This window comes from Bombina bombina, chromosome 3 (assembly GCF_027579735.1).
Source record: "Bombina bombina isolate aBomBom1 chromosome 3, aBomBom1.pri, whole genome shotgun sequence".
NCBI lineage: Eukaryota > Metazoa > Chordata > Amphibia > Anura > Bombinatoridae > Bombina > Bombina bombina.
In genome coordinates, this window is record NC_069501.1 from 1,034,073,650 (window position 1) to 1,034,101,290 (window position 27,641).

The 27,641-nt window shown below is 41.5% G+C and overlaps 1 protein-coding gene across 1 annotated transcript in view; it reads right to left on the reverse strand.

Annotated features, from left to right (window-relative positions):
* Positions 1-27,641, reverse strand: part of DIP2B (disco interacting protein 2 homolog B) — a 624,447-nt gene that overhangs the window by 18,892 nt on the left and 577,914 nt on the right. The window contains 2 exon segments of the mRNA XM_053708237.1: positions 3,095-3,169; positions 3,515-3,572. Coding sequence (XP_053564212.1) covers positions 3,095-3,169; positions 3,515-3,572 — 133 coding nt within the window.

Genomic DNA, 27,641 nt, shown 5'->3' on the forward strand with positions numbered 1-27,641 from the left:
AATTTTTTACTGGGCGCCTCCATCTTGTAGCATGCATATTGTTTTATCATGTGACAGAAGCAGTGCACTTTCACAGATCTGTGATGTTACCGGATTTTTGACAGCTGTACCTTTCTCATCAGTTTAGCTCACAGAGGAAGTGTTACATTTCTGCAGTGTTTTGTACAGTTTAAATGTTACATAGCAAATATAAGCTCCAAGAGATGCAAATCTTCCCTAACTAATACTTGTAAGGGGTTAAAATAAGAGAATTACTTTGAAGACAGCTGCAGATAAAGGAGGAAACAATAACATGGTGAGTAGTAACCCTGATACTGTAATGTCCCTTTAAAGGGACTAAGTAGATTGGATTTGCATTCTTGATGAATGTGGGACACTACTGCTCAGTGGTAAGTGTTTGGGGCCACAAGAGAATAGTCAGTTGGGCTTGTTAAACTTTTTTTTTCTTAACTACTAGTAAGAAACAAGAAAGACAACACCTTTTAACATAATTACATATAATATAATTGAGAAATATGAAAAAATGAAAGCCAATTGATGACGTTCTGTAACTACCTCTACGTTAAAGACTTCATCAACCTTTAGTTGATTTTACCAGTCACGAATCAGGACTTGACTCAAACAAAACAAGGTACAGGACAGCAGAACACAATTCTATGATGGAAGATGCTGGAACACTCCCAACATGCACCTTGTCAGTTTCTCCAGGATACATACTGTTGTGGCAGTAACTAGCAAACAGGGACTCAAATGAGCATTGTCACAATTACATATATCTCTGATATCAGAAATTATTTATTTCTGGTAGAAAAACTCAGAAGAGTTCCAATCATCAGATAAATCTGGCACACAATTTCCTCTGCTAGCCAAACCATTATTGGTATATTGTTTAGATAAGTTGTCCCTGAGATCTGCTTTTTGCAAGAGAACCTGTGTTGAGTCTGCTAAAGACTCTTGGAGGCGAGACCAGTCCTCACCTGGCAATAAGTATGTTCCTAACATAACAGCATCCGTGAGGGACAGTGCTTACACTGAACGTGAGCCATCTTGGATTACTCTTTATATTCTCAAGAAATATATTGAAGATTATGTCCTAAAAGAGGTTTCCCTTTAAAAACAAACTTTCAAAAGGATATGCATACAGACTATTTACTGATCTGCTTTTTAAAGCATGATTGTGCCGAGCAGTTGGTTCAGCTGCTAATAATCGCAACACCATCATCAAAATATAGCACAACTAGGTCAACAAAGTGTTCAAGCTCAACCATACGCAGGAACAGCACAGGTGGTACCATACCTCACAGGAATCATTTTGCATAATCTAGACGATGGTACAACCTCTTTAAGACATGAAAATCTTTTCTTTCAGGATTCAGATAGCACATACAATTTTAAGTATTTCCCAAATTTACTTATATTAGCTAATTTGCTTTGTTCTCTTGGTATCCTTGGTTGAAAAGAATACCTAGGTAGGCTCAGGAGCAGTGCACTACTGGGAGCTAGATGCTGATAGGTAGCTGCACACATATGCCTTTTGTCATTGGCTCACCTGATGTGTTGGGTTGTGCATTCAACAAAGAATACAAAGAGTATAAAGCAAATTTGATAGAAGTAAATTGAAAAGTTGTTTTAAATGTCCTGTTCTATCTGAATCATGAAAGAAAAAATTTAGGTTTATGACCCTTTAAAGGCAGGGTTCTTCAAACAACAGGTCGCGACCCATTAGTGTTTAATGTTTACTAGGTGTTACTGCTGTTTCAGTTTAACATTTACTTATTTAGATTGGTGTCTTGTAAAAAAGCAAGGGACCGTTTGTTTCTGCCTTCTCCAATCTACAGGGTAAGTGTTGTAGCAGGGTCCAGGACCCTGTATGTGTATCACACAGCACAAAGCAAATGCGGCCTGTGCGCTGTGCTTAAAGGCACAGTGCCAGCAAGAGTCAGACATAAGAAAAGCTCTCACAACACAAATAAATGCACATAATGCTATTTGTAAAAATGTAGTATTACATGTTTAGTATGCAGCAGCAGGAACACACATTATAAAGGTAAGAGAAAGAAGGAACCTTTGACCCTCTGAAATACCGATCAGATAATTACAATTATTCAGGAGCAGGGGGGCTAAGGGGGTTTGCTGATAAGAAGACCTGTATGATAAGCTGCAGTCTAAAACTACTAACCGTTCCTGGACCTTAGCACAGCAAATTTATTTATTTTTTCTCGTGGTTGGCTGCACAATCAGGTCTGTGATCACTTCTCTGCACAGAGAAGAACAGCACACGCATAACTCCTTACTACCGGCAGCTCCCTCCCCTTCTCTTCTTGCCTCGTTAACAAGGCAGCCTGAGATTACATAAATCCACCTCACTGACTTCTGCCCCCTGATTTTAAGAGTATTATTATTATCAGGTATTTGTAGAGTGCCAATAGATTCCGCAGCGCTATAAACATAGGCTGTATACAAGCTAACAGTTAAAGGGATCAAATGGGTAGAGGGCCCTGCCAAGAGTTGCACTGTTGTAGTCGGCTCTTATGAAGGCGATCTACAAACAGCTGGGCTCGTAGGCTTACATTCTAAGGGGTTCAAAGGGGAAAGCAATGGAGTTAGGAAAGGTTAGTGTTGGTTGTAAGCATTCCTGAATAGTAAAGTCTTTAGGGAGCGCTTGAAGCTGTTAAAACTAGGGGAGAGTCTTGTGGAGCCAGGCAGGGAGTTCCACAAGATGGGAGTCAGTCTCGAGAAATCCTGTAAACGGAAATGTGAGGAAGTAACTAGAGAGGAGGAGATTGTGAGCAGAGCAAAGGGGACGGGAGGGAGAGTATCTGGAGATAAGGTCTGAAATGTAGGGGGGGGGAGCAGTGCAGTTAAGGGCTTTGTATGTCAGAGTGAGGATTTTGTGTTTAATCCTGGAGGCAAGAGGAAGCCAATGAAGGGATTGGCTATGAGGTGCAGCAGATGAAAAGCAATGTGTAAATAAATACCAGTAACTCCCACAGGGTTTGGTGTTTTAAACATACAGTATAATAACAAATACAGAAATGTAACAAAGTCTTAGAACACTGAACAAATCAATGCAACTAAAAAGTATTATACTCACTTCTCCAAGATGAGAATCCCCTAAAGGTCCTTTGGTCTCTGGATTAACTATAATCACTGTGACTCCAGGTAAAATCTAAAGCAAAATACAAAAAATAAGAAACACAAATATTAAAATGCTAAGTCAGCCAAGGGGTTTCTCTCATTTTTTTAAGGAATCAAAACTGTACAGGTTTCCTAAATATTAATATTATTTAAATATGTGAATAAATGACTGACCATGAACATAACATTAAAATATTTTACCTATGAAATGATAATGCTTTCAAAAAAAAAGTGACAACCACTCAAATGTTTCCTGAAGCTAAAAAACTATTAGCAAATTAAAAACCGAGGACTGAGGTGAGAACAATGAATATGGTGTCTTGCAAATTAATAATAAACAGTAAAAAAAAGCTAATGATAACTGTAAAACAATTACCTTCCCAGACTCCAAAAGCAGCAAACTCTGAGGAGATCCCCTCTCTACCAAGCGTACCCTTAGAAAAGTAAGGAAATAAATGTTAATGGCTTGTGTGTAGTAATTTGCAGCAGTAAACGGTAAGACATGTACCCAGCAACCACAGCAACTTAAAGGGACAGTATACTCTAAAATTGTTAGATAATACCTTAACTAGCCATTCCCCCATTCCCCAGCTTTGCACAACCAACATTGTTAGATTAATATACTTATATATATATATATATATATATATATATATAACATTAAACCTCTAAATGTCTGCCTGTTTCTAAGCCACTATAGACAGCCTCTTAATCACATGCTTTTTATTTGCTTTTCACAACAGGAGACTGCTAGTTCATGTGGGCCATATAGATAACATTGTGTTCACGGCCGAGGAGTTATTTAAGAGTTAGCACAACACAATACTAAATGCAAGTCAACAGATAATAAATAAAACTCATGTGATCAGGGGCTGTCAGAAGATGCTTAGGTACAAGGTAATCACAGAGGTAAAAAGTATATTAATATAACAGTGTTGGTTATGCAAAACTGGGGTATGGGTAATAACTTAAATTATGCTTACCTGATCATTTTCTTTTCTTCAGATGGAAAGAGTCCACAGCTGCATTCATTACTTTTGGGAATTCAGAACCTGGACACCAGGAGGAGGCAAAGACACCCCAGCCAAAGGCTTAAATACTCCTCCCACTTCCCTCATCCTCTAGTCATTCTGCAGAGGAACAAGGAACAGTAGAAGAAATATCAGGCTGAAAAGGTGCCAGAAGAACAAAAATAACAGGCGGGGAGCTCTGGACTCTTTCCATCTGAAGAAAAGAAAATTATCAGTTAAGCATAATTTTAGTTTTTCTTCATAAATGGAAAGAGTCCACAGCTGCATTCATTACTTTTGGGGGAAAAATACCCAAGCTATAGAGGACACTGAATGCAAAAACGGGAGGGTACAAGAGGCGGCCCATTCTGAGGGCACCAGGCCTGAAAACCCCTACCCAACAAAATCCCGCTTTGTCCGAAGCTGAGAACAACTTTGAGAAAGAAAAAAGAAAAAGGACACTGACCCGCAGATAGTCCACAGCCTTGCTAGAGACCGCAGGAACTAGACTCAACTGAGTCAACAGCCTCCAAGAGACACAGTCCCCAGCAGTTGGTTTCCAAGAGACAACACCTCCTATCACCCCTGATATGGAGACGACTAACTCCCGAAGGAAGACAAAGCCTCACGGCCTTCACTTCCTAATTAAGCGGCCAAAGCAGCCAGAAAAAACAGACGAAGTTAAGAAAGTCTCGACCCAAAGGAAGAGAACCTCTAAAAGGAACAACTCTTAAAAGGAACAAGTCCTAAAAGGACACTTTCAAAGAGACCATGAAAGGCAAAACAATAAGAACGGCGGTATGAAGGACCTAAATCCTCCAAGCCTCCAACCCACAATGGGAAGGAACACTCTAGTTGCCAAAAAATTTGGAAACGACTGAGCATGTCGCCACGGATCTCAACGGAGTCCCGCCCCACTAGATTGAAAGGCGAATGAGGAATGAACCAATCCCCCATGCCCCTAAGCAACCACGGCCCCTCAAGTCCTCTCAGGATGCTAGTTGAAGCTTGTAAAATAAAACAAGACAACCACATAAATCATATTGTGATCACTAGGCGCCCTCACCGGACCAACCGGACATAAAAAGGTGCCACGTGTCTGAACTAGGCCTCAAAGACAGAAGGATTTGTACCCAGTCAGGACCAGCCTGAAACCAAGGGCCCCAGCACTGTCAAGGCCCCATAGAATCTCCCCTGATGATAGAGGGATAAAGAACATTCAGACAGACTTTTGTAAACAGTGCGACCACAAAATATTGAGTATCAATCCCAGAGAGTTAAGTTCCCGAAGGAAACATCACACCACAACATGAGCTTAAGACCAAATAAAAATCATCCTCACCGGATGAAATTAAAAGATAAGGCAACCCGTAGGTTATCGCCCAGGAAGAACTAACAGACCCGCAGGACCAGCCCAACAGGGGTCAGAGACTTCCAAGCTCAGAACTGGAAAAGGATACACAAATAACAGACTATAAGAAGATTACTTCATCCCTTTATGTCTATGTATGCAAGCCAGTCGAAGATGAAGACTAAGAATCCCCAGACCTATTAAGAGTGGGATCCTCCAGCAATGCCAAAAATGTGCCTTAGTAGGACACGAAGGCGCACCAGTCTATAACGGGAGACGCAACATACCTCCACCAGGACAAAAGGAAACACCGGCCCCAAAGGTTGACCCCCTGAGTCCTCAGGGGCAGTTTCTCCCCCGGAAGGCTGAACTGGACCAGGCGATCCCACGCCTGACAAGCCCCGGTTAACGAAACATGGACAATATCGTAAGCACACTCCTGGGAGGTGCAGATGCGCCAGCGCCAAAGATATGGCCATGCGGAACCGTGACATAACCTCCGGTGGGAGCATGTCACACTCCCTAGAAAGGATAATTAGCGTTTGGGTTACCTGCATGCGTAGTAAGAGTTGATGGTAGGGAACTCATCTCGTGAGAAATAGAATCCCCAGAGACAGATGGCTCAGTGGGCACCCGATTCCAAGGAACAGAGCACTCTAAAACAACATTCGGAACATTACTGATGGGCATGTATCACCCGGGCCAATTAATATTCTTCGCAAGAAGTAGAGTCTGAATCAGAGACATCCGTCTCCAAGAATCCTCCATAATTGGGACACTGCCGCCTCCAGAGAACCAGACACCAGCAGACCAGGATTTCTCCGTCGCCATGCGGTCAGGAAAACGGAAATGGAGTCACAAGGTAAACCGTGCAGTCCATGCAAAAGCGCACCCGACCGAAAAGGCTGCGTCACTAGACATAGGCCGTTATCTTCCAAAATAGACATGAGCTGAAGCAACACTACACAGTAGCAGACAGAATCACATAACAAACATGATTATAAACCCCCCTCTTCAATAACCCCCCTCAGGAGATATTAACCCTTGATTCCTAGATACAAAAAGGAGCCTCACTGAGACACTATGTTAAAGTTATTCCCAAAAGGTTGTAGCCCCTCTCAGATAAACAGTTGAAATTACAATACATCCATGATGAAAGTAAAAAGAAACAATCTTTCCGGAATATACGCCGTGGAACAGGAACATGGCCCTTCAAGTGTGACAGATAGTAGTGTCGCTTCTGCTATGGACTTGAGAGAAAAAAAGCAGGCAGCGAAATTCGTCAATGCTGATTGCTTGTGGAGCTGTTAATATGAGTCGGGATGGTTTCGCAGAAAGACTCTCCCTGCATCTCCGGACTCTAACTTTCACCCATGATCTCACTGAGAGGCTGACAGGACTACTTAAAACTCCAGTCCCATGCCGAAGAGTACTACCCTCCATAAGAGACTATCAAAAACTTCTGACACTTCTCTGACAACCTCCTGGGACGAAAGGCAAAGAATGACTGGGGGATGAGGGAAGTGAGAGGAGTATTTAAGCCTTTGGCTGGGGTGCCTTTGCCTCCTCCTGGTGGCCAGGTTCTGAATTCCCAAAAGTAATGAATGCAGCTGTGGACTCTTTCCATTTATGAAGAAAAAAGGGATTATCTATCTTTTAAAACAATAAAAATTATATTGTAGACTGTCCCAGTGTACTGTGAAATTTTCTCTCCTGAATGTGTTCCCAATTCATTTTACCTGCTGGAGTGTATTAAATTGTTTACAAATCGGTTCTTTTTGTTGTCATTTGGAATAGCTGTTTTGGTATGTTAAAACTGACACACGTACTGAATATTTAAATACTGCAGTATTGGTTATAGAAAAACTATGTAATAAGAAGCAGCACCAGAGATCAACTGTCCAGTTGAAGTGAGAAAATAGAGCCCAGCTCATTTAAAAGGGTGTTTCTGCAGCTTCATATGCCTGAGTACATTGCCCCTTTAATGCTTTCCAGAATTAAATGTATTGTAAATTGCACCTTTAGGTTTAGTTTAGCAATTAAAAATTGAAGATGTCTGTACTTAATATTGTACTTATATTGACTATTGTGGTTGACTATTGTGGATAGAGAGTTAATATGAGAAGGCATTTGCGTATATAGAAAAATAATGAGGTCTGCTCTTCCTGCAGGCTCAGTCCATTTGAAAATGCATGTTCTCAATGGGTTGTGGTTTCAATAAGCAACCGCAGCTATTTTAAATACAAAAAAAACTAAATGAGTAAATGATCATACATTTTATACTCTGCAGCTGGTATAAAAAATAATTGAAAACACATAAAAGGGACAGTCAACATTAAACTTTCATTATTCAGACAGAGCATGCAATTTTTAACAACTTTCTACTTTATTTCTACAATCAAATTAGCTTTTTGCTCTTGGTATCCTTTAATGAAAAGCATACCTTGGTAGGCTATATAACATTACTGACTTTGTAACATTGAAGGATTGGCTCCTCAACCCCCTTCGCTACCGGGAATTTCAAAGAATAACCAGAGAATTTGTAGCATTTTGTAGCATAGTCTTGAAAAAAGCTTTTGATAGCTGAAACGCATTGATGAAGCATATCCTATATTCCAAGTACAAGTCCATGTTTTAATATATAAGAGCGCTCTGTATTTTATATTTGGACTTTAACAGCAAAGAAAAATTTCAACAGACAACCGGCAATCTACTCACGCTATTGGATACTGGAGGACATGTGACCTGAACACCCTAGTTCACAAGCTGAACGCTGTACATGACAGAAAAAGGTAACAAAGCGTCTACACAGAAGAAGGCCCCACAAGGATTCTGTGAGTAGAGAAATCTTGAGGTAAACTAGATTTCGCATTCTGGTATATGCTGAATATAGCACCGTACTCTACGGAGTCACCCTATATATCGGATCACACTAAGACTAAATGTATAAATCTCCCTGAGTCGTAACATCACTAATTACAACCAACTATATTGATATGGACAGCTAAGGTCTTGCAACATATATTGGGGACAGTTTAACAAGTGACATAACACGCAAAGGATTTAACTCTCCTGCTTTATATAATTGTTTTTAATTCTTATCTAAATGCACAAACATTGTTTATACAATCAATTCTCAATGCATTATCATTGATAAACCTGTTTTTTAATCTTTTTTATCTGAAGGTATTTTTAATCACCGGCGGTCTAGATAGATTATTACCGTAATAACTAGTTTCCTTTTATTAATAAATTGCACAGTTTATTCCTTACAGACTGTGTTTGTCTGTTTCCTTTATCCTGGATTATTATCAACACTAATCATATTGCTTAACTTATATTAAAGGGACATGAAACCCAACATTTTTCATTAATTATTCCGATAGAGAATACAATTTTAAACAACTTTCTACTACTGGTTTCTAACTGAACACATGGGTGAGCCAATGACAATCAGTATATGTATGCAGCAACCAATCAGAAGCTAGAACCTAGGTTCTTTGCTTCTCCTGAGCTTTTCTAGATAAACCTTTCAGCAAAGGATAACAAGAGAAGGAAGCAAATTAAATAGAAGTAAATTGAAAAGTTGTTTAAAATTGTATATTCTATCTGAATCATGAAAGAAAAAATTTGGGTTGTATGTCCCTTTAACTTCTAAAAGTAATTTTCATTGCTGCTTTCTTTAGCGCACTCTTATTTGTTGTTATATTTAGATTGTGAGAGAATTGGGAAAGTGTCTCTTACTAAGAGCTGCAACGCAATCATTTGGGATACCACTGTTTATTATTTGATCCTTAGCCAGGGCCCCCCAGCCTTTTTTCTGTAGTGTAACTCCCCATCCCTCCCTCTCCCTTCATTTGTTTCTGCAGTGTAGGGCCCATCCCACTACCTCCCCCTACCTCTGCTGCTGGACAGCCCACCCCCCTCCGGCTTTCCCTCACACACCTCCCGTTGGCACGTAACGATCAGGTATCTGCCTTCATATGGAACTGGAGCACAATCAGCACCGGAAACCTGGAGCTCAGAAAAATCCAGCTTTTGGCTGTAATTTACAGCAGAGACTGCTGGAGCTTCCTGCAGCTAGGATGAATATATGTGTCATGCAGTACGATAGGCAAAGGACCACGACATATATATATATATATATATATACATACACACACACACACACACACACAAAGTCCTGAGTAGAACTGCACACCATGTATTTTACAGCACCCCCCAGGGTGCAATGTCAAAAATAGTATTTATAATGCAAAAAAGGCAGCACTCACTGGTCTTCCATATAGATAAAATTTGACTTTTAATAGTACAAAAGAGGTTTAAAATTCAGGGATGAACATGACGTTTCGATGCCTAACTGGCATCTTTATCAAATGTCCCAAAGACAAGCAAGATGGTTCCTAGGAGGTCACATCAGCTATGTGATGTTCCCAATGTGAGCATGAAGATACTGGCTTTGTGCGCTATATTTATACTGGTTGTAGATTTGACAAAGAGGCTGCAATCAGCTGTAGACAATATTTTTCGCACTGTACTGAGAGATATGTTTCACACCCACACGTGCGTTGATAGGCTGAAACACTGTGTGTCATCAATGTTATTTTCCTTCAGCCGCATTGCTAATTAGCATATTTGTAGGCGTTTCAATGCGGTGACGTTACTTGGCCATTCATATGGCTGTTGTGTGTTCGGGCGTCATAGTATACGACCACTCCTCACATCTGGGTTAGGATCACCGCCAATCAAAAGGCAGACCTTGTGTGAATGACGGTTCTGAATACTTCTGGCGCAACAATGCCGTATTTTTCATATACGAACCTCCTCACATCTCAGGCAATTTCCATGTATAGTTAAACAATTCACCAACGTAAGATTCAAGGTGTATTACACATTTATCCAGTCCATCCGACTCGTAAATGCCCCTCTAGCTGTTAAGAAAAGGTTTCCTTGTAGAATTTGCTACGGAAAGCATAGTTATTATCAGACACACAGTATAACACCAACGTGTGGGGCATTAGAACATCTCTCATGTATATATATATATATATATATATATATATATATATATACACACATACATACAAATGTCCAGTAATCAATAAGCCAGATAAAAAAAAGATATGTATAGAAAAAAAATGAGAAATAGAAAAAAAGAAGAATTAAGAACATAGTTGAAGCTGTGCCAATGAGCAAGTCCCATATCAAATATTTGCACAAAAAAACAGCAATAAAAACATCATCACATTTTTACTGGTATTTTATATGGAAAACCCGATTTATCCAATGAAGGGCCCAAAGTCCAATTTGATGTTTAGTCCTTTAGGGGACACCGTGTCCAACATGTAAATCCATCTGGACTCCAATTTCAATAACATTTTATCCTGGTCTCCCCCCCTCCTGGGTGCAGGTAGATGATCAATGATCATACAGCGTAAACTGGAGATATTGGCAAAATGTCTGGCAACTGGGAGATCTGATGTTCCTTTTTTCAGTGCCTCTCTAATGGAGCACCTATGGTTCGCCATTCGATCTTTGAACGGGGTGGTCGTTTTCCCCACATAAAATAGAGAACAGGGGCAAATCAAGATATATATGACGAAAGAGCTGTTACAATTCAAACAATGGCGAATAGTATACCTCTTATTTTTGTGTGGATGCTGAAAGGAGTCCCCTATCTGCATAGAGTTACAATTCACACAATCTCCACATTTGTAACATCCATTCTTACGAGATTTTAACCATGTGTCCGCTTGGTGAGGACCTTTTGGATAATTTTTTACAAGTAAATCCCTAATACTTCTAGCACGTCTGTATACCACTCTTGGTGTTTTTGCTTTCCATATCGCTAGACTCTTGTCAGTCTCAAGAAGATCCCATCTTTTGTGTATCGATTCTCGTATTGTGTTGTGTAGCGGGGAGAATGTGGTAATGAAATTTAGTGTTTTCTCATCCATGCTGTTTCTTTCTTTAGTCCTCAAGAGTGACTCTTGATTGGACCCTGTTAGCATCTGTCTAGCCATACTGATGTCTTTTTTTGTCTACTGTCTCGCTTCCAGTTTCATGCACATAGAATCCAATTGTGCCATACAAATTTCTGGTTCAGAGTTGTTTCTAATTACTCGTGTGAGTTGAGAGGAGATAATGCCTAGCTTCTGGTGACGTGGGTGGTAGCTGGAGGCTAGTAACAATGAATTCCTGTCAGTACTTTTAGTATACAGGGACGTGCCAAATCCAATATGTTGTTGTGTTTTAACCTTAAATATGTTGAGGTCAAGAAAGTGTATTTGATTACTATCAAATTCCATTTTAAACCTGATAGGGGTATCCATCTGGTTTTATTGTTCTACCCATTTTTGCAAGTCAGTAGTACTCCCATGCCAAATTAGAAACAAATCGTCTATATACCTGGTATACATCCGAATGTTTGGATGTTCAGTGGGTTGCATAATTTGAGATTCATACCATAGCATAAATATATTTGCATAGACAGGGGCCATGTTCGAACCCATGGCCGTACCAGCTGTCTGCAAATAAAATTTGCTTTCAAAAGAAAAATAGTTTTTGGTTAAGCAATGTTCCATTAACTCCAAAAGAAAGTCCAATGGAGGACCACTATAGTATTGGTTCCCCGTGACCATGGATCTAACAGCCTCCAGGGCCATCCAAATGTGAGATGACAGTGTAGAGGCTGTCGACATCCATGGTCACGAGGATATCATCATCTGTCAATGTTTGAAAAACAGAATTTATGCTTACCTGATAAATTACTTTCTCCAACGGTGTGTCCGGTCCACGGCGTCATCCATTACTTGTGGGAAATATTCTCCCCCACAGGGAAAGGCAAGGAGAGCACACAGCAAGAGCTGTCCATATAGCTCCCCCTCTGGCTCCGCCCCCCCAGTCATTCGACCGACGGTTAGGAGAAAAAGGAGAAACTATAGGGTGCCGTGGTGACTAGTGTATAAAGAAAAAATTGTCCAACCTGATTAGGAAACCAGGGCGGGCCGTGGACCGGACACACCGTTGGAGAAAGTAATTTATCAGGTAAGCATAAATTCTGTTTTCTCCAACATTGGTGTGTCCGGTCCACGGCGTCATCCATTACTTGTGGGAACCAATACCAAAGCTTTAGGACACGGATGAAGGGAGGGAGCAAATCAGGTTACCTAAATGGAAGGCACCACGGCTTGCAAAACCTTTCTCCCAAAAATAGCCTCCAAAGAAGCATAAGTATCAAATTTGTAGAATTTGGCAAAAGTGTGCAGAGAAGACCAAGTCGCTGCCTTACATATCTGATCAACAGAAGCCTCGTTCTTGTAGGCCCATGTGGAAGCCACAGCCCTAGTAGAGTGAGCTGTGATTTGGTCAGGAGGCTGCAGTCCGGCAGTCTCATAAGCCAATCGGATAATGCTTTTCAGCCAGAAAGAAAGAGAGGTAGCAGTAGCTTTTTGACCTCTCCTCTTACCAGAGTAAACGACAAACAAAGATGAGGTTTGTCTAAAATCTTTTGTTGCTTCTAAATAGAACTTTAAAGCACGAACTACATCTAAATTGTGTAACAAACGTTCCTTCTTTGAAACTGGATTCGGACACAGAGAAGGAACAACTATTTCCTGGTTAATATTCTTGTTGGAAACAACTTTTGGAAGAAAACCAGGCTTAGTACGCAAAACAACCTTATCTGAATGGAAAACCAGATAGGGTGGATTACACTGCAAAGCAGATAATTCAGAAACTCTTCTAGCAGAAGAAATAGCAACCAAAAACAGAACTTTCCAAGATAGTAACTTAATATCTATGGAATGTAAAGGTTCAAACGGAACCCCTTGAAGAACTGAGAGAACTAAATTTAGACTCCAAGGAGGGGTCATGGGTCTGTAAACAGGCTTGATTCTGACCAAAGCCTGAACAAAAGCTTGTACATCTGGCACAGCTGCCAGTCGTTTGTGTAACAAGACAGATAAAGCAGAAATCTGTCCCTTAAGAGAACTCGCTGACAAGCCTTTATCCAAACCTTCTTGGAGAAAGGAGAGAATCTTTGGAATTTTAATCTTACTCCAGGAGAATCCTTTGGATTCACACCAACAGATATATTTTTTCCATATTTTATGGTAAATCTTTCTAGTCACAGGTTTTCTGGCTTGGACCAGAGTATCTATCACAGAATTTGAAAACCCACGCTTGGATAAAATCAAGCGTTCAATTTCCAAGCAGTCAGCTGCAGAGAAACTAGATTTGGATGTTTGAATGGACCTTGTACTAGAAGATCCTGTCTCAAAGGTAGCTTCCATGGTGGAGCCGATGACATATTCACCAGGTCTGCATACCAAGTCCTGCGTGGCCACGCAGGAGCTATCAGAATCACCGAGGCCTTCTCCTGTTTGATCCTGGCTATGAGCCTGGGAAGGAGAGGAAACGGTGGAAACACATACGCTAGGTTGAACGACCAAGGCGCCACTAATGCATCCACTAGAGTCGCCTTGGGATCCCTGGATCTGGACCCGTAGCAAGGAATCTTGAAGTTCTGACGGGACGCCATTAGATCCATGTCTGGAATGCCCCATAATTGGGTTAACTGAGCAAAGACCTCCGGGTGGAGTTCCCACTCCCCCGGATGGAAAGTCTGACGACTCAAATAGTCCGCCTCCCAGTTGTCTACTCCTGGGATGTGAATAGCAGATAGATGGCAGGAGTGATTCTCTGCCCACTGGATGATCTTGGTTACTTCCTTCATCGCTAGGGAACTCTTTGTTCCCCCCTGATGAAATCTTATGAACCTGGCTTCCGCTAGCTGAGGCCAAGCCAGGAGCGCATTGAATATTGCTCTTAGTTCCAAAATGTTTATCGGGAGAAGCGACTCTTCCCGAGACCATAGGCCCTGAGCTTTCAGGGATTCCCAGACCGCGCCCCACCCCAAGAGGCTGGCGTCGGTCGTGACGATGACCCACTCCGGTCTGCGGAAACTCATTCCCTGAGACAGGTGATCCTGGGTCAACCACCAGAGAAGTGAGTCCCTGGTTACCTGGTCTACTAGAATTTGGGGAGACAAGTCTGTATAGTCCCCATTCCACTGATTGAGCATGCACAGCTGTAATGGTCTTAGATGAATTTGAGCAAAAACAGAATTTATGTTTACCTGATAAATTTCTTTCTCCAACGGTGTGTCCGGTCCACGGCGTCATCCTTACTTGTGGGATATTCTCTTCCCCAACAGGAAATGGCAAAGAGCCCAGCAAAGCTGGTCACATGATCCCTCCTAGGCTCCGCCTACCCCAGTCATTCGACCGACGTTAAGGAGGAATATTTGCATAGGAGAAACCATATGGTACCGTGGTGACTGTAGTTAAAGAAAATAAAATATCAGACCTGATTAAAAAAACCAGGGCGGGCCGTGGACCGGACACACCGTTGGAGAAAGAAATTTATCAGGTAAACATAAATTCTGTTTTCTCCAACATAGGTGTGTCCGGTCCACGGCGTCATCCTTACTTGTGGGAACCAATACCAAAGCTTTAGGACACGGATGAAGGGAGGGAGCAAATCAGGTCACCTAAATGGAAGGCACCACGGCTTGCAAAACCTTTCTCCCAAAAATAGCCTCAGAAGAAGCAAAAGTATCAAACTTGTAAAATTTGGTAAAAGTGTGCAGTGAAGACCAAGTCGCTGCCCTACATATCTGATCAACAGAAGCCTCGTTCTTGAAGGCCCATGTGGAAGCCACAGCCCTAGTGGAATGAGCTGTGATTCTTTCGGGAGGCTGCCGTCCGGCAGTCTCGTAAGCCAATCTGATGATGCTTTTAATCCAAAAAGAGAGAGAGGTAGAAGTTGCTTTTTGACCTCTCCTTTTACCTGAATAAACAACAAACAAGGAAGATGTTTGTCTAAAATCCTTTGTAGCATCTAAATAGAATTTTAGAGCGCGAACAACATCCAAATTGTGCAACAAACGTTCCTTCTTTGAAACTGGTTTTGGACACAGAGAAGGTACGATAATCTCCTGGTTAATGTTTTTGTTAGAAACAACTTTTGGAAGAAAACCAGGTTTAGTACGTAAAACCACCTTATCTGCATGGAACACCAGATAAGGAGGAGAACACTGCAGAGCAGATAATTCTGAGACTCTTCTAGCAGAAGAAATCGCAACTAAAAACAAAACTTTCCAAGATAATAACTTAATATCAACGGAATGTAAGGGTTCAAACGGAACCCCCTGAAGAACTGAAAGAACTAAATTGAGACTCCAAGGAGGAGTCAAAGGTTTGTAAACAGGCTTGATTCTAACCAGAGCCTGAACAAAGGCTTGAACATCTGGCACAGCTGCCAGCTTTTTGTGAAGTAATACCGACAAGGCAGAAATCTGTCCCTTCAGGGAACTTGCAGATAATCCTTTTTCCAATCCTTCTTGAAGGAAGGATAGAATCCTAGGAATCTTAACCTTGTCCCAAGGGAATCCTTTAGATTCACACCAACAGATATATTTTTTCCAAATTTTGTGGTAAATCTTTCTAGTCACAGGCTTTCTGGCCTGAACAAGAGTATCGATCACAGAATCTGAGAATCCTCGCTTCGATAAAATCAAGCGTTCAATCTCCAAGCAGTCAGCTGGAGTGAAACCAGATTCGGATGTTCGAACGGACCCTGAACAAGAAGGTCTCGTCTCAAAGGTAGCTTCCAAGGTGGAGCCGATGACATATTCACCAGATCTGCATACCAAGTCCTGCGTGGCCACGCAGGAGCTATCAAGATCACCGACGCCCTCTCCTGCTTGATCCTGGCTATCAGCCTGGGGATGAGAGGAAATGGCGGGAACACATAAGCTAGTTTGAAGGTCCAAGGTGCTACTAGTGCATCCACTAGAGCCGCCTTGGGATCCCTGGATCTGGCCCCGTAGCAAGGAACTTTGAAGTTCTGACGAGAGGCCATCAGATCCATGTCTGGAATGCCCCACAGGTGAGTGACTTGGGCAAAGATTTCCGGATGGAGTTCCCACTCCCCCGGATGCAATGTCTGACGACTCAGAAAATCCGCTTCCCAATTTTCCACTCCTGGGATGTGGATAGCAGACAGGTGGCAGGAGTGAGACTCCGCCCAAAGAATAATTTTGGTTACTTCTTCCATCGCTAGGGAACTCCTTGTTCCCCCCTGATGGTTGATGTACGCAACAGTCGTCATGTTGTCTGATTGAAACCGTATGAACCTGGTCCTCGCAAGCTGGGGCCAGGCCTGGAGCGCATTGAATATCGCTCTCAGTTCCAGAATATTTATCGGTAGAAGAGATTCTTCCCGAGACCAAAGACCCTGAGCTTTCAGGGATCCCCAGACCGCGCCCCAGCCTATCAGACTGGCGTCGGTCGTGACAATGACCCACTCTGGTCTGTGGAACATCATCCCTTGAGACAGATTGTCCAGGGACAGCCACCAACGGAGTGAGTCTCTGGTCCTCTGATTTACTTGTATCTTCGGAGACAAGTCTGTATAGTCCCCATTCCACTGACTGAGCATGCACAGTTGTAATGGTCTTAGATGAATGCGCGCAAAAGGAACTATGTCCATCGCCGCCACCATCAACCCGATCACTTCCATGCACTGAGCTATGGAAGGAAGAGGAACGGAATGAAGTATCCGACAAGAGTCCAGAAGCTTTGTTTTTCTGGCCTCTGTTAGAAAGATCCTCATTTCTAAGGAGTCTATAATTGTTCCCAAGAAGGGAACCCTTGTTGACGGGGATAGAGAACTCTTTTCCACGTTCACTTTCCAGCCGTGAGATCTGAGAAAGGCCAGGACAATGTCCGTGTGAGCCTTTGCTTGAGGAAGGGACGACGCTTGAATCAGAATGTCGTCCAGGTAAGGTACTACTGCAATGCCCCTTGGTCTTAGCACCGCTAGAAGGGACCCTAGTACCTTTGTGAAAATCCTTGGAGCAGTGGCTAATCCGAAAGGAAGCGCCACGAACTGGTAATGTTTGTCCAGGAATGCAAACCTTAGGAACCGATGATGTTCCTTGTGGATAGGAATATGTAGATACGCATCCTTTAAATCCACCGTGGTCATAAATTGACCTTCCTGGATGGAAGGAAGGATAGTTCGAATGGTTTCCATCTTGAACGATGGGACCTTGAGAAATTTGTTTAAGATCTTGAGATCTAGGATTGGTCTGAACGTTCCCTCTTTTTTGGGAACTATGAACAGATTGGAGTAGAACCCCATCCCTTGTTCTCTTAATGGAACAGGATGAATCACTCCCATTTTTAACAGGTCTTCTACACAATGTAAGAACGCCTGTCTTTTTATGTGGTCTGAAGACAACTGCGACTTGTGGAACCTCCCCCTTGGGGAAGTCCCTTGAATTCCAGAAGATAACCCTGGGAGACTATTTCTAGCGCCCAAGGATCCAGAACATCTCTTGCCCAAGCCTGAGCGAAGAGAGAGAGTCTGCCCCCCACCAGATCCGGTCCCGGATCGGGGGCCAATATTTCATGCTGTCTTGGTAGCAGTGGCAGGTTTCTTAGCCTGCTTTCCCTTGTTCCAGCCTTGCATTGGTCTCCAAGCTGGCTTGGCCTGAGAAGTATTACCCTCTTGCTTAGAGGACGTAGCACCTTGGGCTGGTCCGTTTTTACGAAAGGGACGAAAATTAGGTCTATTTTTTGCCTTGAAGGGCCGATCCTGAGGAAGGGCGTGGCCCTTACCCCCAGTGATATCAGAGATAATCTCTTTCAAGTCAGGACCAAACAGCGTTTTCCCCTTGAAAGGAATGTTTAGTAGCTTGTTCTTGGAAGACGCATCAGCCGACCAAGATTTCAACCAAAGCGCTCTGCGCGCCACAATAGCAAACCCAGAGTTCTTAGCCGCTAACTTAGCCAATTGCAAAGAGGCGTCTAGAGTGAAAGAATTAGCCAATTTGAGAGCATTGATTCTGTCCATAATCTCCTCATAAGGAGGAGAGTCACTATCGAGCACCTTAAGCAGTTCATCAAACCAGAAATATGCGGCTGTAGTGACAGGGACAATGCATGAAATGGGTTGTAGAAGGTAACCCTGCTGAACAAACATCTTTTTAAGCAAACCTTCTAATTTTTTATCCATAGGATCTTTGAAAGCACAACTATCCTCTATGGGAATAGTGGTGCGTTTGTTTAAAGTAGAAACCGCTCCCTCGACCTTGGGGACTGACTGCCATAAGTCCTTTCTGGGGTCGACCATAGGAAACAATTTTTTAAATATGGGGGGAGGGACGAAAGGAATACCGGGCCTTTCCCATTCTTTATTAACAATGTCCGCCACCCGCTTGGGTATAGGAAAAGCTTCTGGGAGCCCCGGCACCTCTAGGAACTTGTCCATTTTACATAGTTTCTCTGGGATGACTAAATTTTCACAATCATCCAGAGTGGATAATACCTCCTTAAGCAAAATGCGGAGATGTTCCAATTTAAATTTAAATGTAATCACATCAGATTCAGCCTGCTGAGAAATGTTCCCTAAATCAGTAATTTCTCCCTCAGACAAAACCTCCCTGGCCCCCTCAGATTGGGTTAGGGGCCCTTCAGAGATATTAATATCAGCGTCGTCATGCTCTTCAGTAACTAAAACAGAGCAGCCACGCTTACGCTGACAAGGGTTCATTTTGGCTAAAATGTTTTTGACAGAATTATCCATTACAGCCGTTAATTGTTGCATAGTAAGGAGTATTGGCGCGCTAGATGTACTAGGGGCCTCCTGAGTGGGCAAGACTCGTGTAGACGAAGGAGGGAATGATGCAGTACCATGCTTACTCCCCTCACTTGAGGAATCATCTTGGGCATCATTGTCATTATCACATAAATCACATTTATTTAAATGAATAGGAATTCTGGCTTCCCCACATTCAGAACACAGTCTATCTGGTAGTTCAGACATGTTAAACAGGCATAAACTTGATCAGAAAGTACAAAAAACGTTTTAAAATAAAACCGTTACTGTCACTTTAAATTTTAAACTGAACACACTTTATTACTGCAATTGCGAAAAAACATGAAGGAATTGTTCAAAATTCACCAAATTTTCACCACAGCGTCTTAAAGCCTTGAAAATATTGCACACCAATTTTGGAAGCTTTAACCCTTAAAATAACGGAACCGGAGCCGTTTTAAGCTTTAAACCCCTTTACAGTCCCTGGTATCTGCTTTGCTGAGACCAACCAAACCCAAAGGGGAATACGATACCAAATGACGCCTTCAGAAGTCTTTTATAAGTATCAGAGCTCCTCTCACATGCGACTGCATGCCATGCCTCTCAAAAACAAGTGCGCAACACCGGCGCGAAAATGAGACTCTGCCTATGCTTTGGGAAAGCCCCTAAAGAATAAGGTGTCTAAAACAGTGCCTGCCGATATTATTAAATCAAAATACCCAGAATAAATGATTCCTCAAGGCTAAATAAGTGTTAATATCAATCGATTTAGCCCAAAAAAAGTCTACAGTTTAAATAAGCCTTGTGAAGCCCTTATTTACAATCGTAATAAACATGGCTTACCGGATCCCATAGGGAAAATGACAGCTTCCAGCATTACATCGTCTTGTTAGAATGTGTCATACCTCAAGCAGCAAGAGACTGCAAACTGTTCCCCCAACTGAAGTTAATTGCTCTCAACAGTCCTGTGTGGAACAGCCATGGATTTTAGTTACGGTTGCTAAAATCATTTTCCTCATACAAACAGAATTCTTCATCTCTTTTCTGTTTCTGAGTAAATAGTACGTACCAGCACTATTTGAAAATAACAAACTCTTGATTGAATAATGAAAAACTACAGTTAAACACTAAAAAACTCTAAGCCATCTCCGTGGAGATGTTGCCTGTACAACGGCAAAGAGAATGACTGGGGTAGGCGGAGCCTAGGAGGGATCATGTGACCAGCTTTGCTGGGCTCTTTGCCATTTCCTGTTGGGGAAGAGAATATCCCACAAGTAAGGATGACGCCGTGGACCGGACACACCTATGTTGGAGAAAGGAACCACGTCCATTGCTGCGACCATTAGTCCTATTACTTCCATGCACTGAGCTATGGAGGGTTGCGGAATAGAATTTAGAACTCGACAAGCGTTTAGAAGCTTTATCTTTCTGGCTTCTGTCAGGAAGATCTTCATTTCCACAGAATCTATTATTGTTCCCAGAAAAGGAACCCTTGTGGACGGTGACAGTGAACTCTTTTCTATGTTCACCTTCCACCCGTGAGATCTGAGAAAAGCCAACACAATGTCTGTGTGGGCCCTTGCTTTGGAAAGAGACGACGCTTGGATTAGGATGTCGTCTAGATAAGGTGCTACAGCGATGCCCCTCGGCCTTAGGACCGCTAGAAGGGACCCTAGCACCTTTGTGAAAATTCTGGGAGCGGTGGCTAAACCGAATGGAAGAGCCACAAACTGGTAATGTTTGTCCAGAAAGGCGAACATCAGGAACTGATGATGAGTTTTGTGGATTGGGATATGCAGATACGCATCCTTTAGATCCACGGTAGTCAAAAATTGACCCTGCTGGATTGTCGGCAAGATTGTCCGAATGGTTTCCATTTTGAAGGATGGAACTCTGAGGAACTTGTTTAATATCTTTAAATCCAGAATTGGCCTGAAAGTTCCCTCTTTTTTGGGAACCACAAACAGGTTTGAGTAAAAACCTAGACCTTGTTCCCCGGAGGGGACTGGGTTTATCACTCCCATCTTTGATAGGTCTCTTACACAATGTAAGAATGCCTGTTTCTTTATCTGGTCTGAAGATAAGCGAGACAGGTGGAACCTTCCCTTTGGAGGAAGTCCCTTGAACTCTAGCAGGTATCCCTTGGAGATTATCTCTAGTGCCCAGGGATCCAGAACATCTCTTGCCTAAGCCTGAGCGAAGAGAGATAGTCTGCCCCCTACCAGATCCGGTCCCGGATCGGGGGCTACCCCTTCATGCTGTCTTGGTAGCAGCAGCAGGTTTCTTGGTCTGTTTACCCTTGTTCCAGCCTTGCATGGGCTTCCAAGCGGTTTGGGCTGGGCCGCGTTACCTTCATGTCTAGCGGCAGTGGAGTTATTAGCTGGTCCGTTCCTGAAATAGCGAAAGGAACGAAAATTAGACTTGTTCTTAGCCTTAAAAGGCCTATCCTGTGGGAGGGTATGACCCTTACCCCCAGTGATGTCTGAAATAATTTCCTTCAATTCCGGCCCAAAAAGGGTCTTACCCTTGAAAGGAAAATTAAGTAACTTAGTCTTGGACGACACATCTGCCGACCAGGACTTTAGCCAAAGCGCCCTCCTCGCTACTATAGCAAAACCTGAGTTTTTCACCGCCAATTTCGTTATTTGAAAGGCGGCATCCAATATAAAGGAATTAGCTAACTTTAATGCGTGAATTCTGTCCATGACTTCTTCATAGGAAGTCTCTTTCTGGAGTGACCTTTCTAGTTCCTCGAACCAAAAGGACGCCGCTGAAGTGACAGTAATAACACACGTAGCTGGTTGAAGGATGAACCCTTGCTGAACAAAAATCTTTTTAAGCAATCCTTCCAATTTTTTATCCATAGGATCTTTGAAAGCGCAGCTGTCCTCTATAGGAATAGTTGTGTTGAAACAGCTCCCTCAACCTTCGGGACCGTCTGCCATGCGTCCCTTCTAGGGTCTACTATGGGAAACATTTTCTTAAATATAGGAGGTGGGGCAAAGGGTACACCTGGCTTCTCCCACTCCTTTTCCACTATGTTCGCTACCCTCTTGGGTATTGGAAAAGCGTTGTCGTGCACTGGGACCTCTAAAAATGTGTCCAATTTGCACAACTTCTCTGGTACTACCATAGAATCACAGTCATCCAGAGTAGCTAATACCTCCTTAAGCAAAGCGCGGAGATGTTCTAGCTTAAACGTAAATGCTACTATATCAGGTTCTGCCTGTTGAGAAATTTTTCCTGAGTCTGAAATTTCACCCTCAGACAGCCCTTCCCTCACAGCCAATTCCGATTGATGTGAGGGTAAAATAGATAAGGCATCGTCAGCGTCTGATTGGTCATCCTTTTTATCTGTATTTAAAACTGAACAATCACGCTTTCTCTGAAATGCTGGCAGTTTGGATAAAAGATTTGCTATAGAATTATCCACTACTGCTGTTAATTGTTGCATAGAAATAAGCACTGGCGCGCTGGGTGTCGCCTGCGCGGGCAAAGCTGGTGTAGACACAGAAGGAGAGGATGTAGAACTATCCCCACTACCTTCATTAGATAAATCATCTTGGGCAACATTATGAAATGTAACAGAGCTGTCCTGATTTTGTTTGGACGCTATGGCACAATTATCACAAACACTCGAAGGGGGAACCACATTTGTCTCTATACACACAGAACATAGGTTATCTGATGGCACAGACATGTTAAACAGATTTGGGCAGGCAAACAATGCAATAAAAACGATTTTAAACAAAAACGTTACTGTCTCTTTAAATAATAAAATGACACACTTTATTTCTGAATGTTCAAAAAACTATGAAGGCAATATCTGATTTTTATGAAATTTGGACCCCAGTGTCTTAATGCCTAGAAAGTATTGCACAGCAAATATGGAGACTCTAGCTCTTAAAACAAGCAAACCGGAGCTAATTGTTGGATTTAACCGTTTTTATACACCACAATCCCTGCTACAGCCTTGCTGCAGCTTTTACCTTCCTTAGGGGTCAACCACCCACAGAAATAAGCCTTCTGGAGTCACTTTCTGAGCCACAAGACCCTCTCACATGAAACTGCATGCACTGCCTTGAAATCAACTGCGCAGCTGAAGCGCCAAAATGAGGCCTCCTCCCTCAGTACACTAGAGTGAAGGGGCCTTCCTGACTAGATTTAGGTGTCTAAAACAAGCCAGATCAATAGAAAACGTCCCCAAGTTTGTATATGAGCTTATAAAACATTTCAAATGCCATCATATTGTAATAAAAACCAATCGATTTGGCCCCTAACAGTGTCTACCAGCATAAAGATCAAAAAGGGGAAGCCTGTTATCTTTTTTGCTGAGGTGAAAGAAAAATGGCTTACCGTTTTCCCTGAGGGGAAAAATGACTGTCATCTAGCATTAGCCTGTGTTGTTAGAAGGAGACTAGTCATACCTGAAGCAGATGAGTCTGCAAACTGTTACCCCCAACTGAAGTTCTCTGGTTTCAACAGTCCTGCGTGGTAACAGTAATGGATTTTAGTTACTTGTACTAAAATCATAGCCCTCTTAAACAGAAATCTTCATCACTTTTCTGTTGTAGAGTAAATAGTACAAGCCAGCACTATTTTAAAATAACAAACTCTTGATAGAAGAATAAAAAACTACAACTAACACCACAAACTCCTCACCATCCCCGTGGAGATGCTACTTGTTCAGAGCGGCAAGGAGAATGACTAGGGGGCGGAGCCAGAGGGGGAGCTATATGGACAGCTCTTGCTGTGTGCTCTCCTTGCCTTTCCCTGTGGGGGAGAATATTTCCCACAAGTAATGGATGACGCCGTGGACCGGACACACCAATGTTGGAGAAAGCATGTAATTTACGTATAATGGCAGTGGAATCTTGCAAATATGACATAGAATAAGTAACTATGGGTTGAAGGTGATAATCAATGTATTGTACTAAACCCGAGCAAATAGAATCCCTGGCCGACACTATTGGCCTTCCAGGTGGGTGTACTAATGACTTATGTATCTTTGGCAACAGATACAATATGGAAGTTTTTGGAAAATCAATAGTAAGAAAATCGCTCTCTTGCATGGTTAGATATCCCATGTTTAATCCAAACTCAATGGATTATCAACTAGTTTTTTTATAGGTCAGAGTAGGATTGAAGGATAATTTTTTTGTAAGTTGAGTCATCGGAAAGTTGGCGCAATGCCTCTATCTTATAATCCTCATAATTTTGGATTCACAATCGCACCCCCTTATCGGCAGGGTGTATGGTGATGGTGGGATCCCGCATCAGTAGTATCAAGAGCTGTCTGTTCTTGTTTCGATATATTTGAATAAGTTTGTTTGGGATTGCTTTTGCAATCCGTCCTAATCATCCTAGTGAAGCTACGTATAGAGGGATTCGTGGTGGGCGGGTCAAAACTAGAGGGTTTTTTAAACTTACAGTTAAGGTCAGTATATGGTTGATCCTTAAAAAATTCTTTGATATTAATTGTCTTTGAAAATGAGGTGAACCCGCAATATGTGGGGCATTTACGAGTCGGATGGACTGGATAAATGTGTAAATTCACCTTGAATCTTACGTTGGTGAACTGTTTAACTATACATGGAAATCGCCTGAGATCTGAGGAGGTTCGTATATGAAAAATACGGCATTGTTTGTGCCAGAAGTATTCAGAACCGTCATTCACGCAAGGTCTGCCTTTTGATTGGCGGTGATCCTAACCCAGACGTGAGGAGTGGGCGTATACTATGACGCGCCGAACACACAACAGCCAATGAATGGCCAAGTAACGTCACCGCATTGAAATGCCTACAAATATGCTAATTAGCCATGCGGCTGAAGGAAAATACATCGATGACACACAGTGATCCAGCCTATCAACGCAACGTGTGGGTGTGAAACATATCTCTCAGTACGGCGCGAAAAATATTATCTACAGCTGATTGCAGCCTCTTTGTCAAATCTACAACCAGTACAAATATAGCGCACAAAGCCAGTATCTTCATGCTCACATTGGGAACATCACATAGCTGATGTGACCTCCTAGGAACCATCTTGCTTGTCTTTGGGACATTTGATAAAGATGCCAGTTAGGCATTGAAACGTCATGTTCATCCCTGAATTTTAAACCTCTTTTGTACTATTAAAAGTTAAATTTTATCTATATGGAAGACCAGTGAGTGCTGCCTTTTTTGCATTATATATATATATATATATATATATTTATATACATACACACACACGTCCATTAGTTTAAGGTGTTAAAAGGATGATGCATTCTAACTGGAGTGTACCTAAATTGTTTACAAAAAGCTCCTTCACCTTTATTGTCCATTTGAAATAACTGATTTTGCCTCTGTATCCCCAACCATACTGAAGTTCTAGTTACAAAATAACCATTGTAAACAAGAAGATTTCATAAAATAATGCTCCCACTGGGTGTTGTGACCGAGAGGTACTAAATGTAAAAATTTTCAATGTTCTCTCTATGTACTGGCCTTTGCGTAAACAGTTATACCAAAGATAAGGAGAACATTGAGTAAATAGACATATAACATAATAAGGTATCCCCTCCCTACAAAATTAGGCCACTGTGGGCTAGATTACAAGTGGCACACTCAATATAAGTTAGCTTGCACAATATAAGAATATTGGGGGCATGTTAATTTGCGCAAGTATTAGAAGTTGAAAGTAAAGCATTTGTCCGAGTACAATCAAATTTTGCAGTGCGTTAGGTTAGCGTGACTGAAAAGCTTGCGTAAAGGGTTTGGGCTAAAATAAAAGTTGCAACCAACACAACATAAATACATTAAAATATACTGTTACTCTCAAATCAATACTATCAGAAAAAAAAATTCATATAAGTACATTTATTTTTATAAGGGTTCAAAAGTATATGGCCATGCATTTGATTTCAAAGGGCTATAATATATACGCGTCTTAATAATTCTATAATAATATTTAATAATGAGTTTTTACTGTGCATTTACTATAAATATTTCACATGCCATGTTTCTTAATATCCAGGACAATGTTATTTTATTTTAAAACCAAATATTTGTGTATATATATCTGTATAAACCTATAATACCTATATATCTATTCATATAGTTATTGCACTAGCAGAGCAGAACTGGACCTGGAAGCACACTGTAGAGACTGAACAAGAAAACCGAGAGAGATTCTACTGTCTTTGATATCTTTAATGAACTTATTTGCATTATTAAAAATTGTTTTTTTATGATATATTAAATTATATATGTACTCTTTATTTATCTAGATACACAATAGTTTAGTGGCGGTGTGGAAATAAATGTTTTTATCTGTTGCTGGTACATATAACAATTTAAAAATATAAAAACAACAATTTAAAAGGGCCTCCAAAGTTCTAAGAATGATATATTAACAGGACAGAGCTTTACAAATTTATGTATATAGTAGATATAATTGTAGCTAATAATTGTAGCATTCCATTCATACTCCATCAATCTAGCACTAGGTGTAAATAACCAGCTCGGACTATATTATGCAAAGCATAGCCCAAATCACCTGATTTTAATATAAACAATCCAAATGATAACTCCTATTTATTTCTGGGTTTGCGCATAACCCCAGAGTAGTTGTAAGCTTAAATAAATTTATACTGTCCTGAAAAAGTGAAAAGTAAATGTCTGTAGACGTCCTTTAGGCTAAGGACATAACCATAAAACACAATACCATGTGCAGCGAGACCATCTAGTCGCTAATGAGATCCGTTGACAAGTATTTTCATAATCAATTTTATTGATTAGTTGTTTGCGCTCTATTAGGTCACTATTTGTTTAAACAAATGATGCATGAGACAGATGTTTCTCTATTTTAAAGCGCTGGTAAGAATGTAGAGAAACAACATTGTGAGAAAAGGCTAATATTTTTTTAAGATTATATTTTATGGTTAATATTAAAAAAAAAAAGAGTATGTAGTAACCACTATACACCAAAGTAGACCATAAAATTACAAAAATGGATCCATATTTCAGCACAGTAGTCTCAGTACCTGCAAATCCCCGGTGGATATCATGTGCATCTCGAAAATCTGGAACCTCTCTTTTGATATACAGTATAACATTTTCAAGCCGATATAAATAGGGTACAGGATCCTTTATAACAGGGCTTGACAATTCTGGGCAACAGTAAAATGCCCTTAAGGCACGGGCATGGGTGGGGAGCATAACCCACTAAGACATGCACTGTGTGTAGCAGCCAGGCTAAATTCTTGCATTTCCTGTCTTTCATGCAGCAGCAAGAGGCTATGGCACATGCAGGTCACAGGAAACAGGGCAACTGGGTTAAAGTTTCTACGGCACATTACAGGAATGTGTGTTTCAGGAGGGTTAAGTTATATCATTGTGATGTAGTAAGAAAACATGTTACTAAATCACTTTTGTGCATGTTTACTTATATAAAATTGTTATACATTTTTGAGCACTAAATGGCAGCAGTGT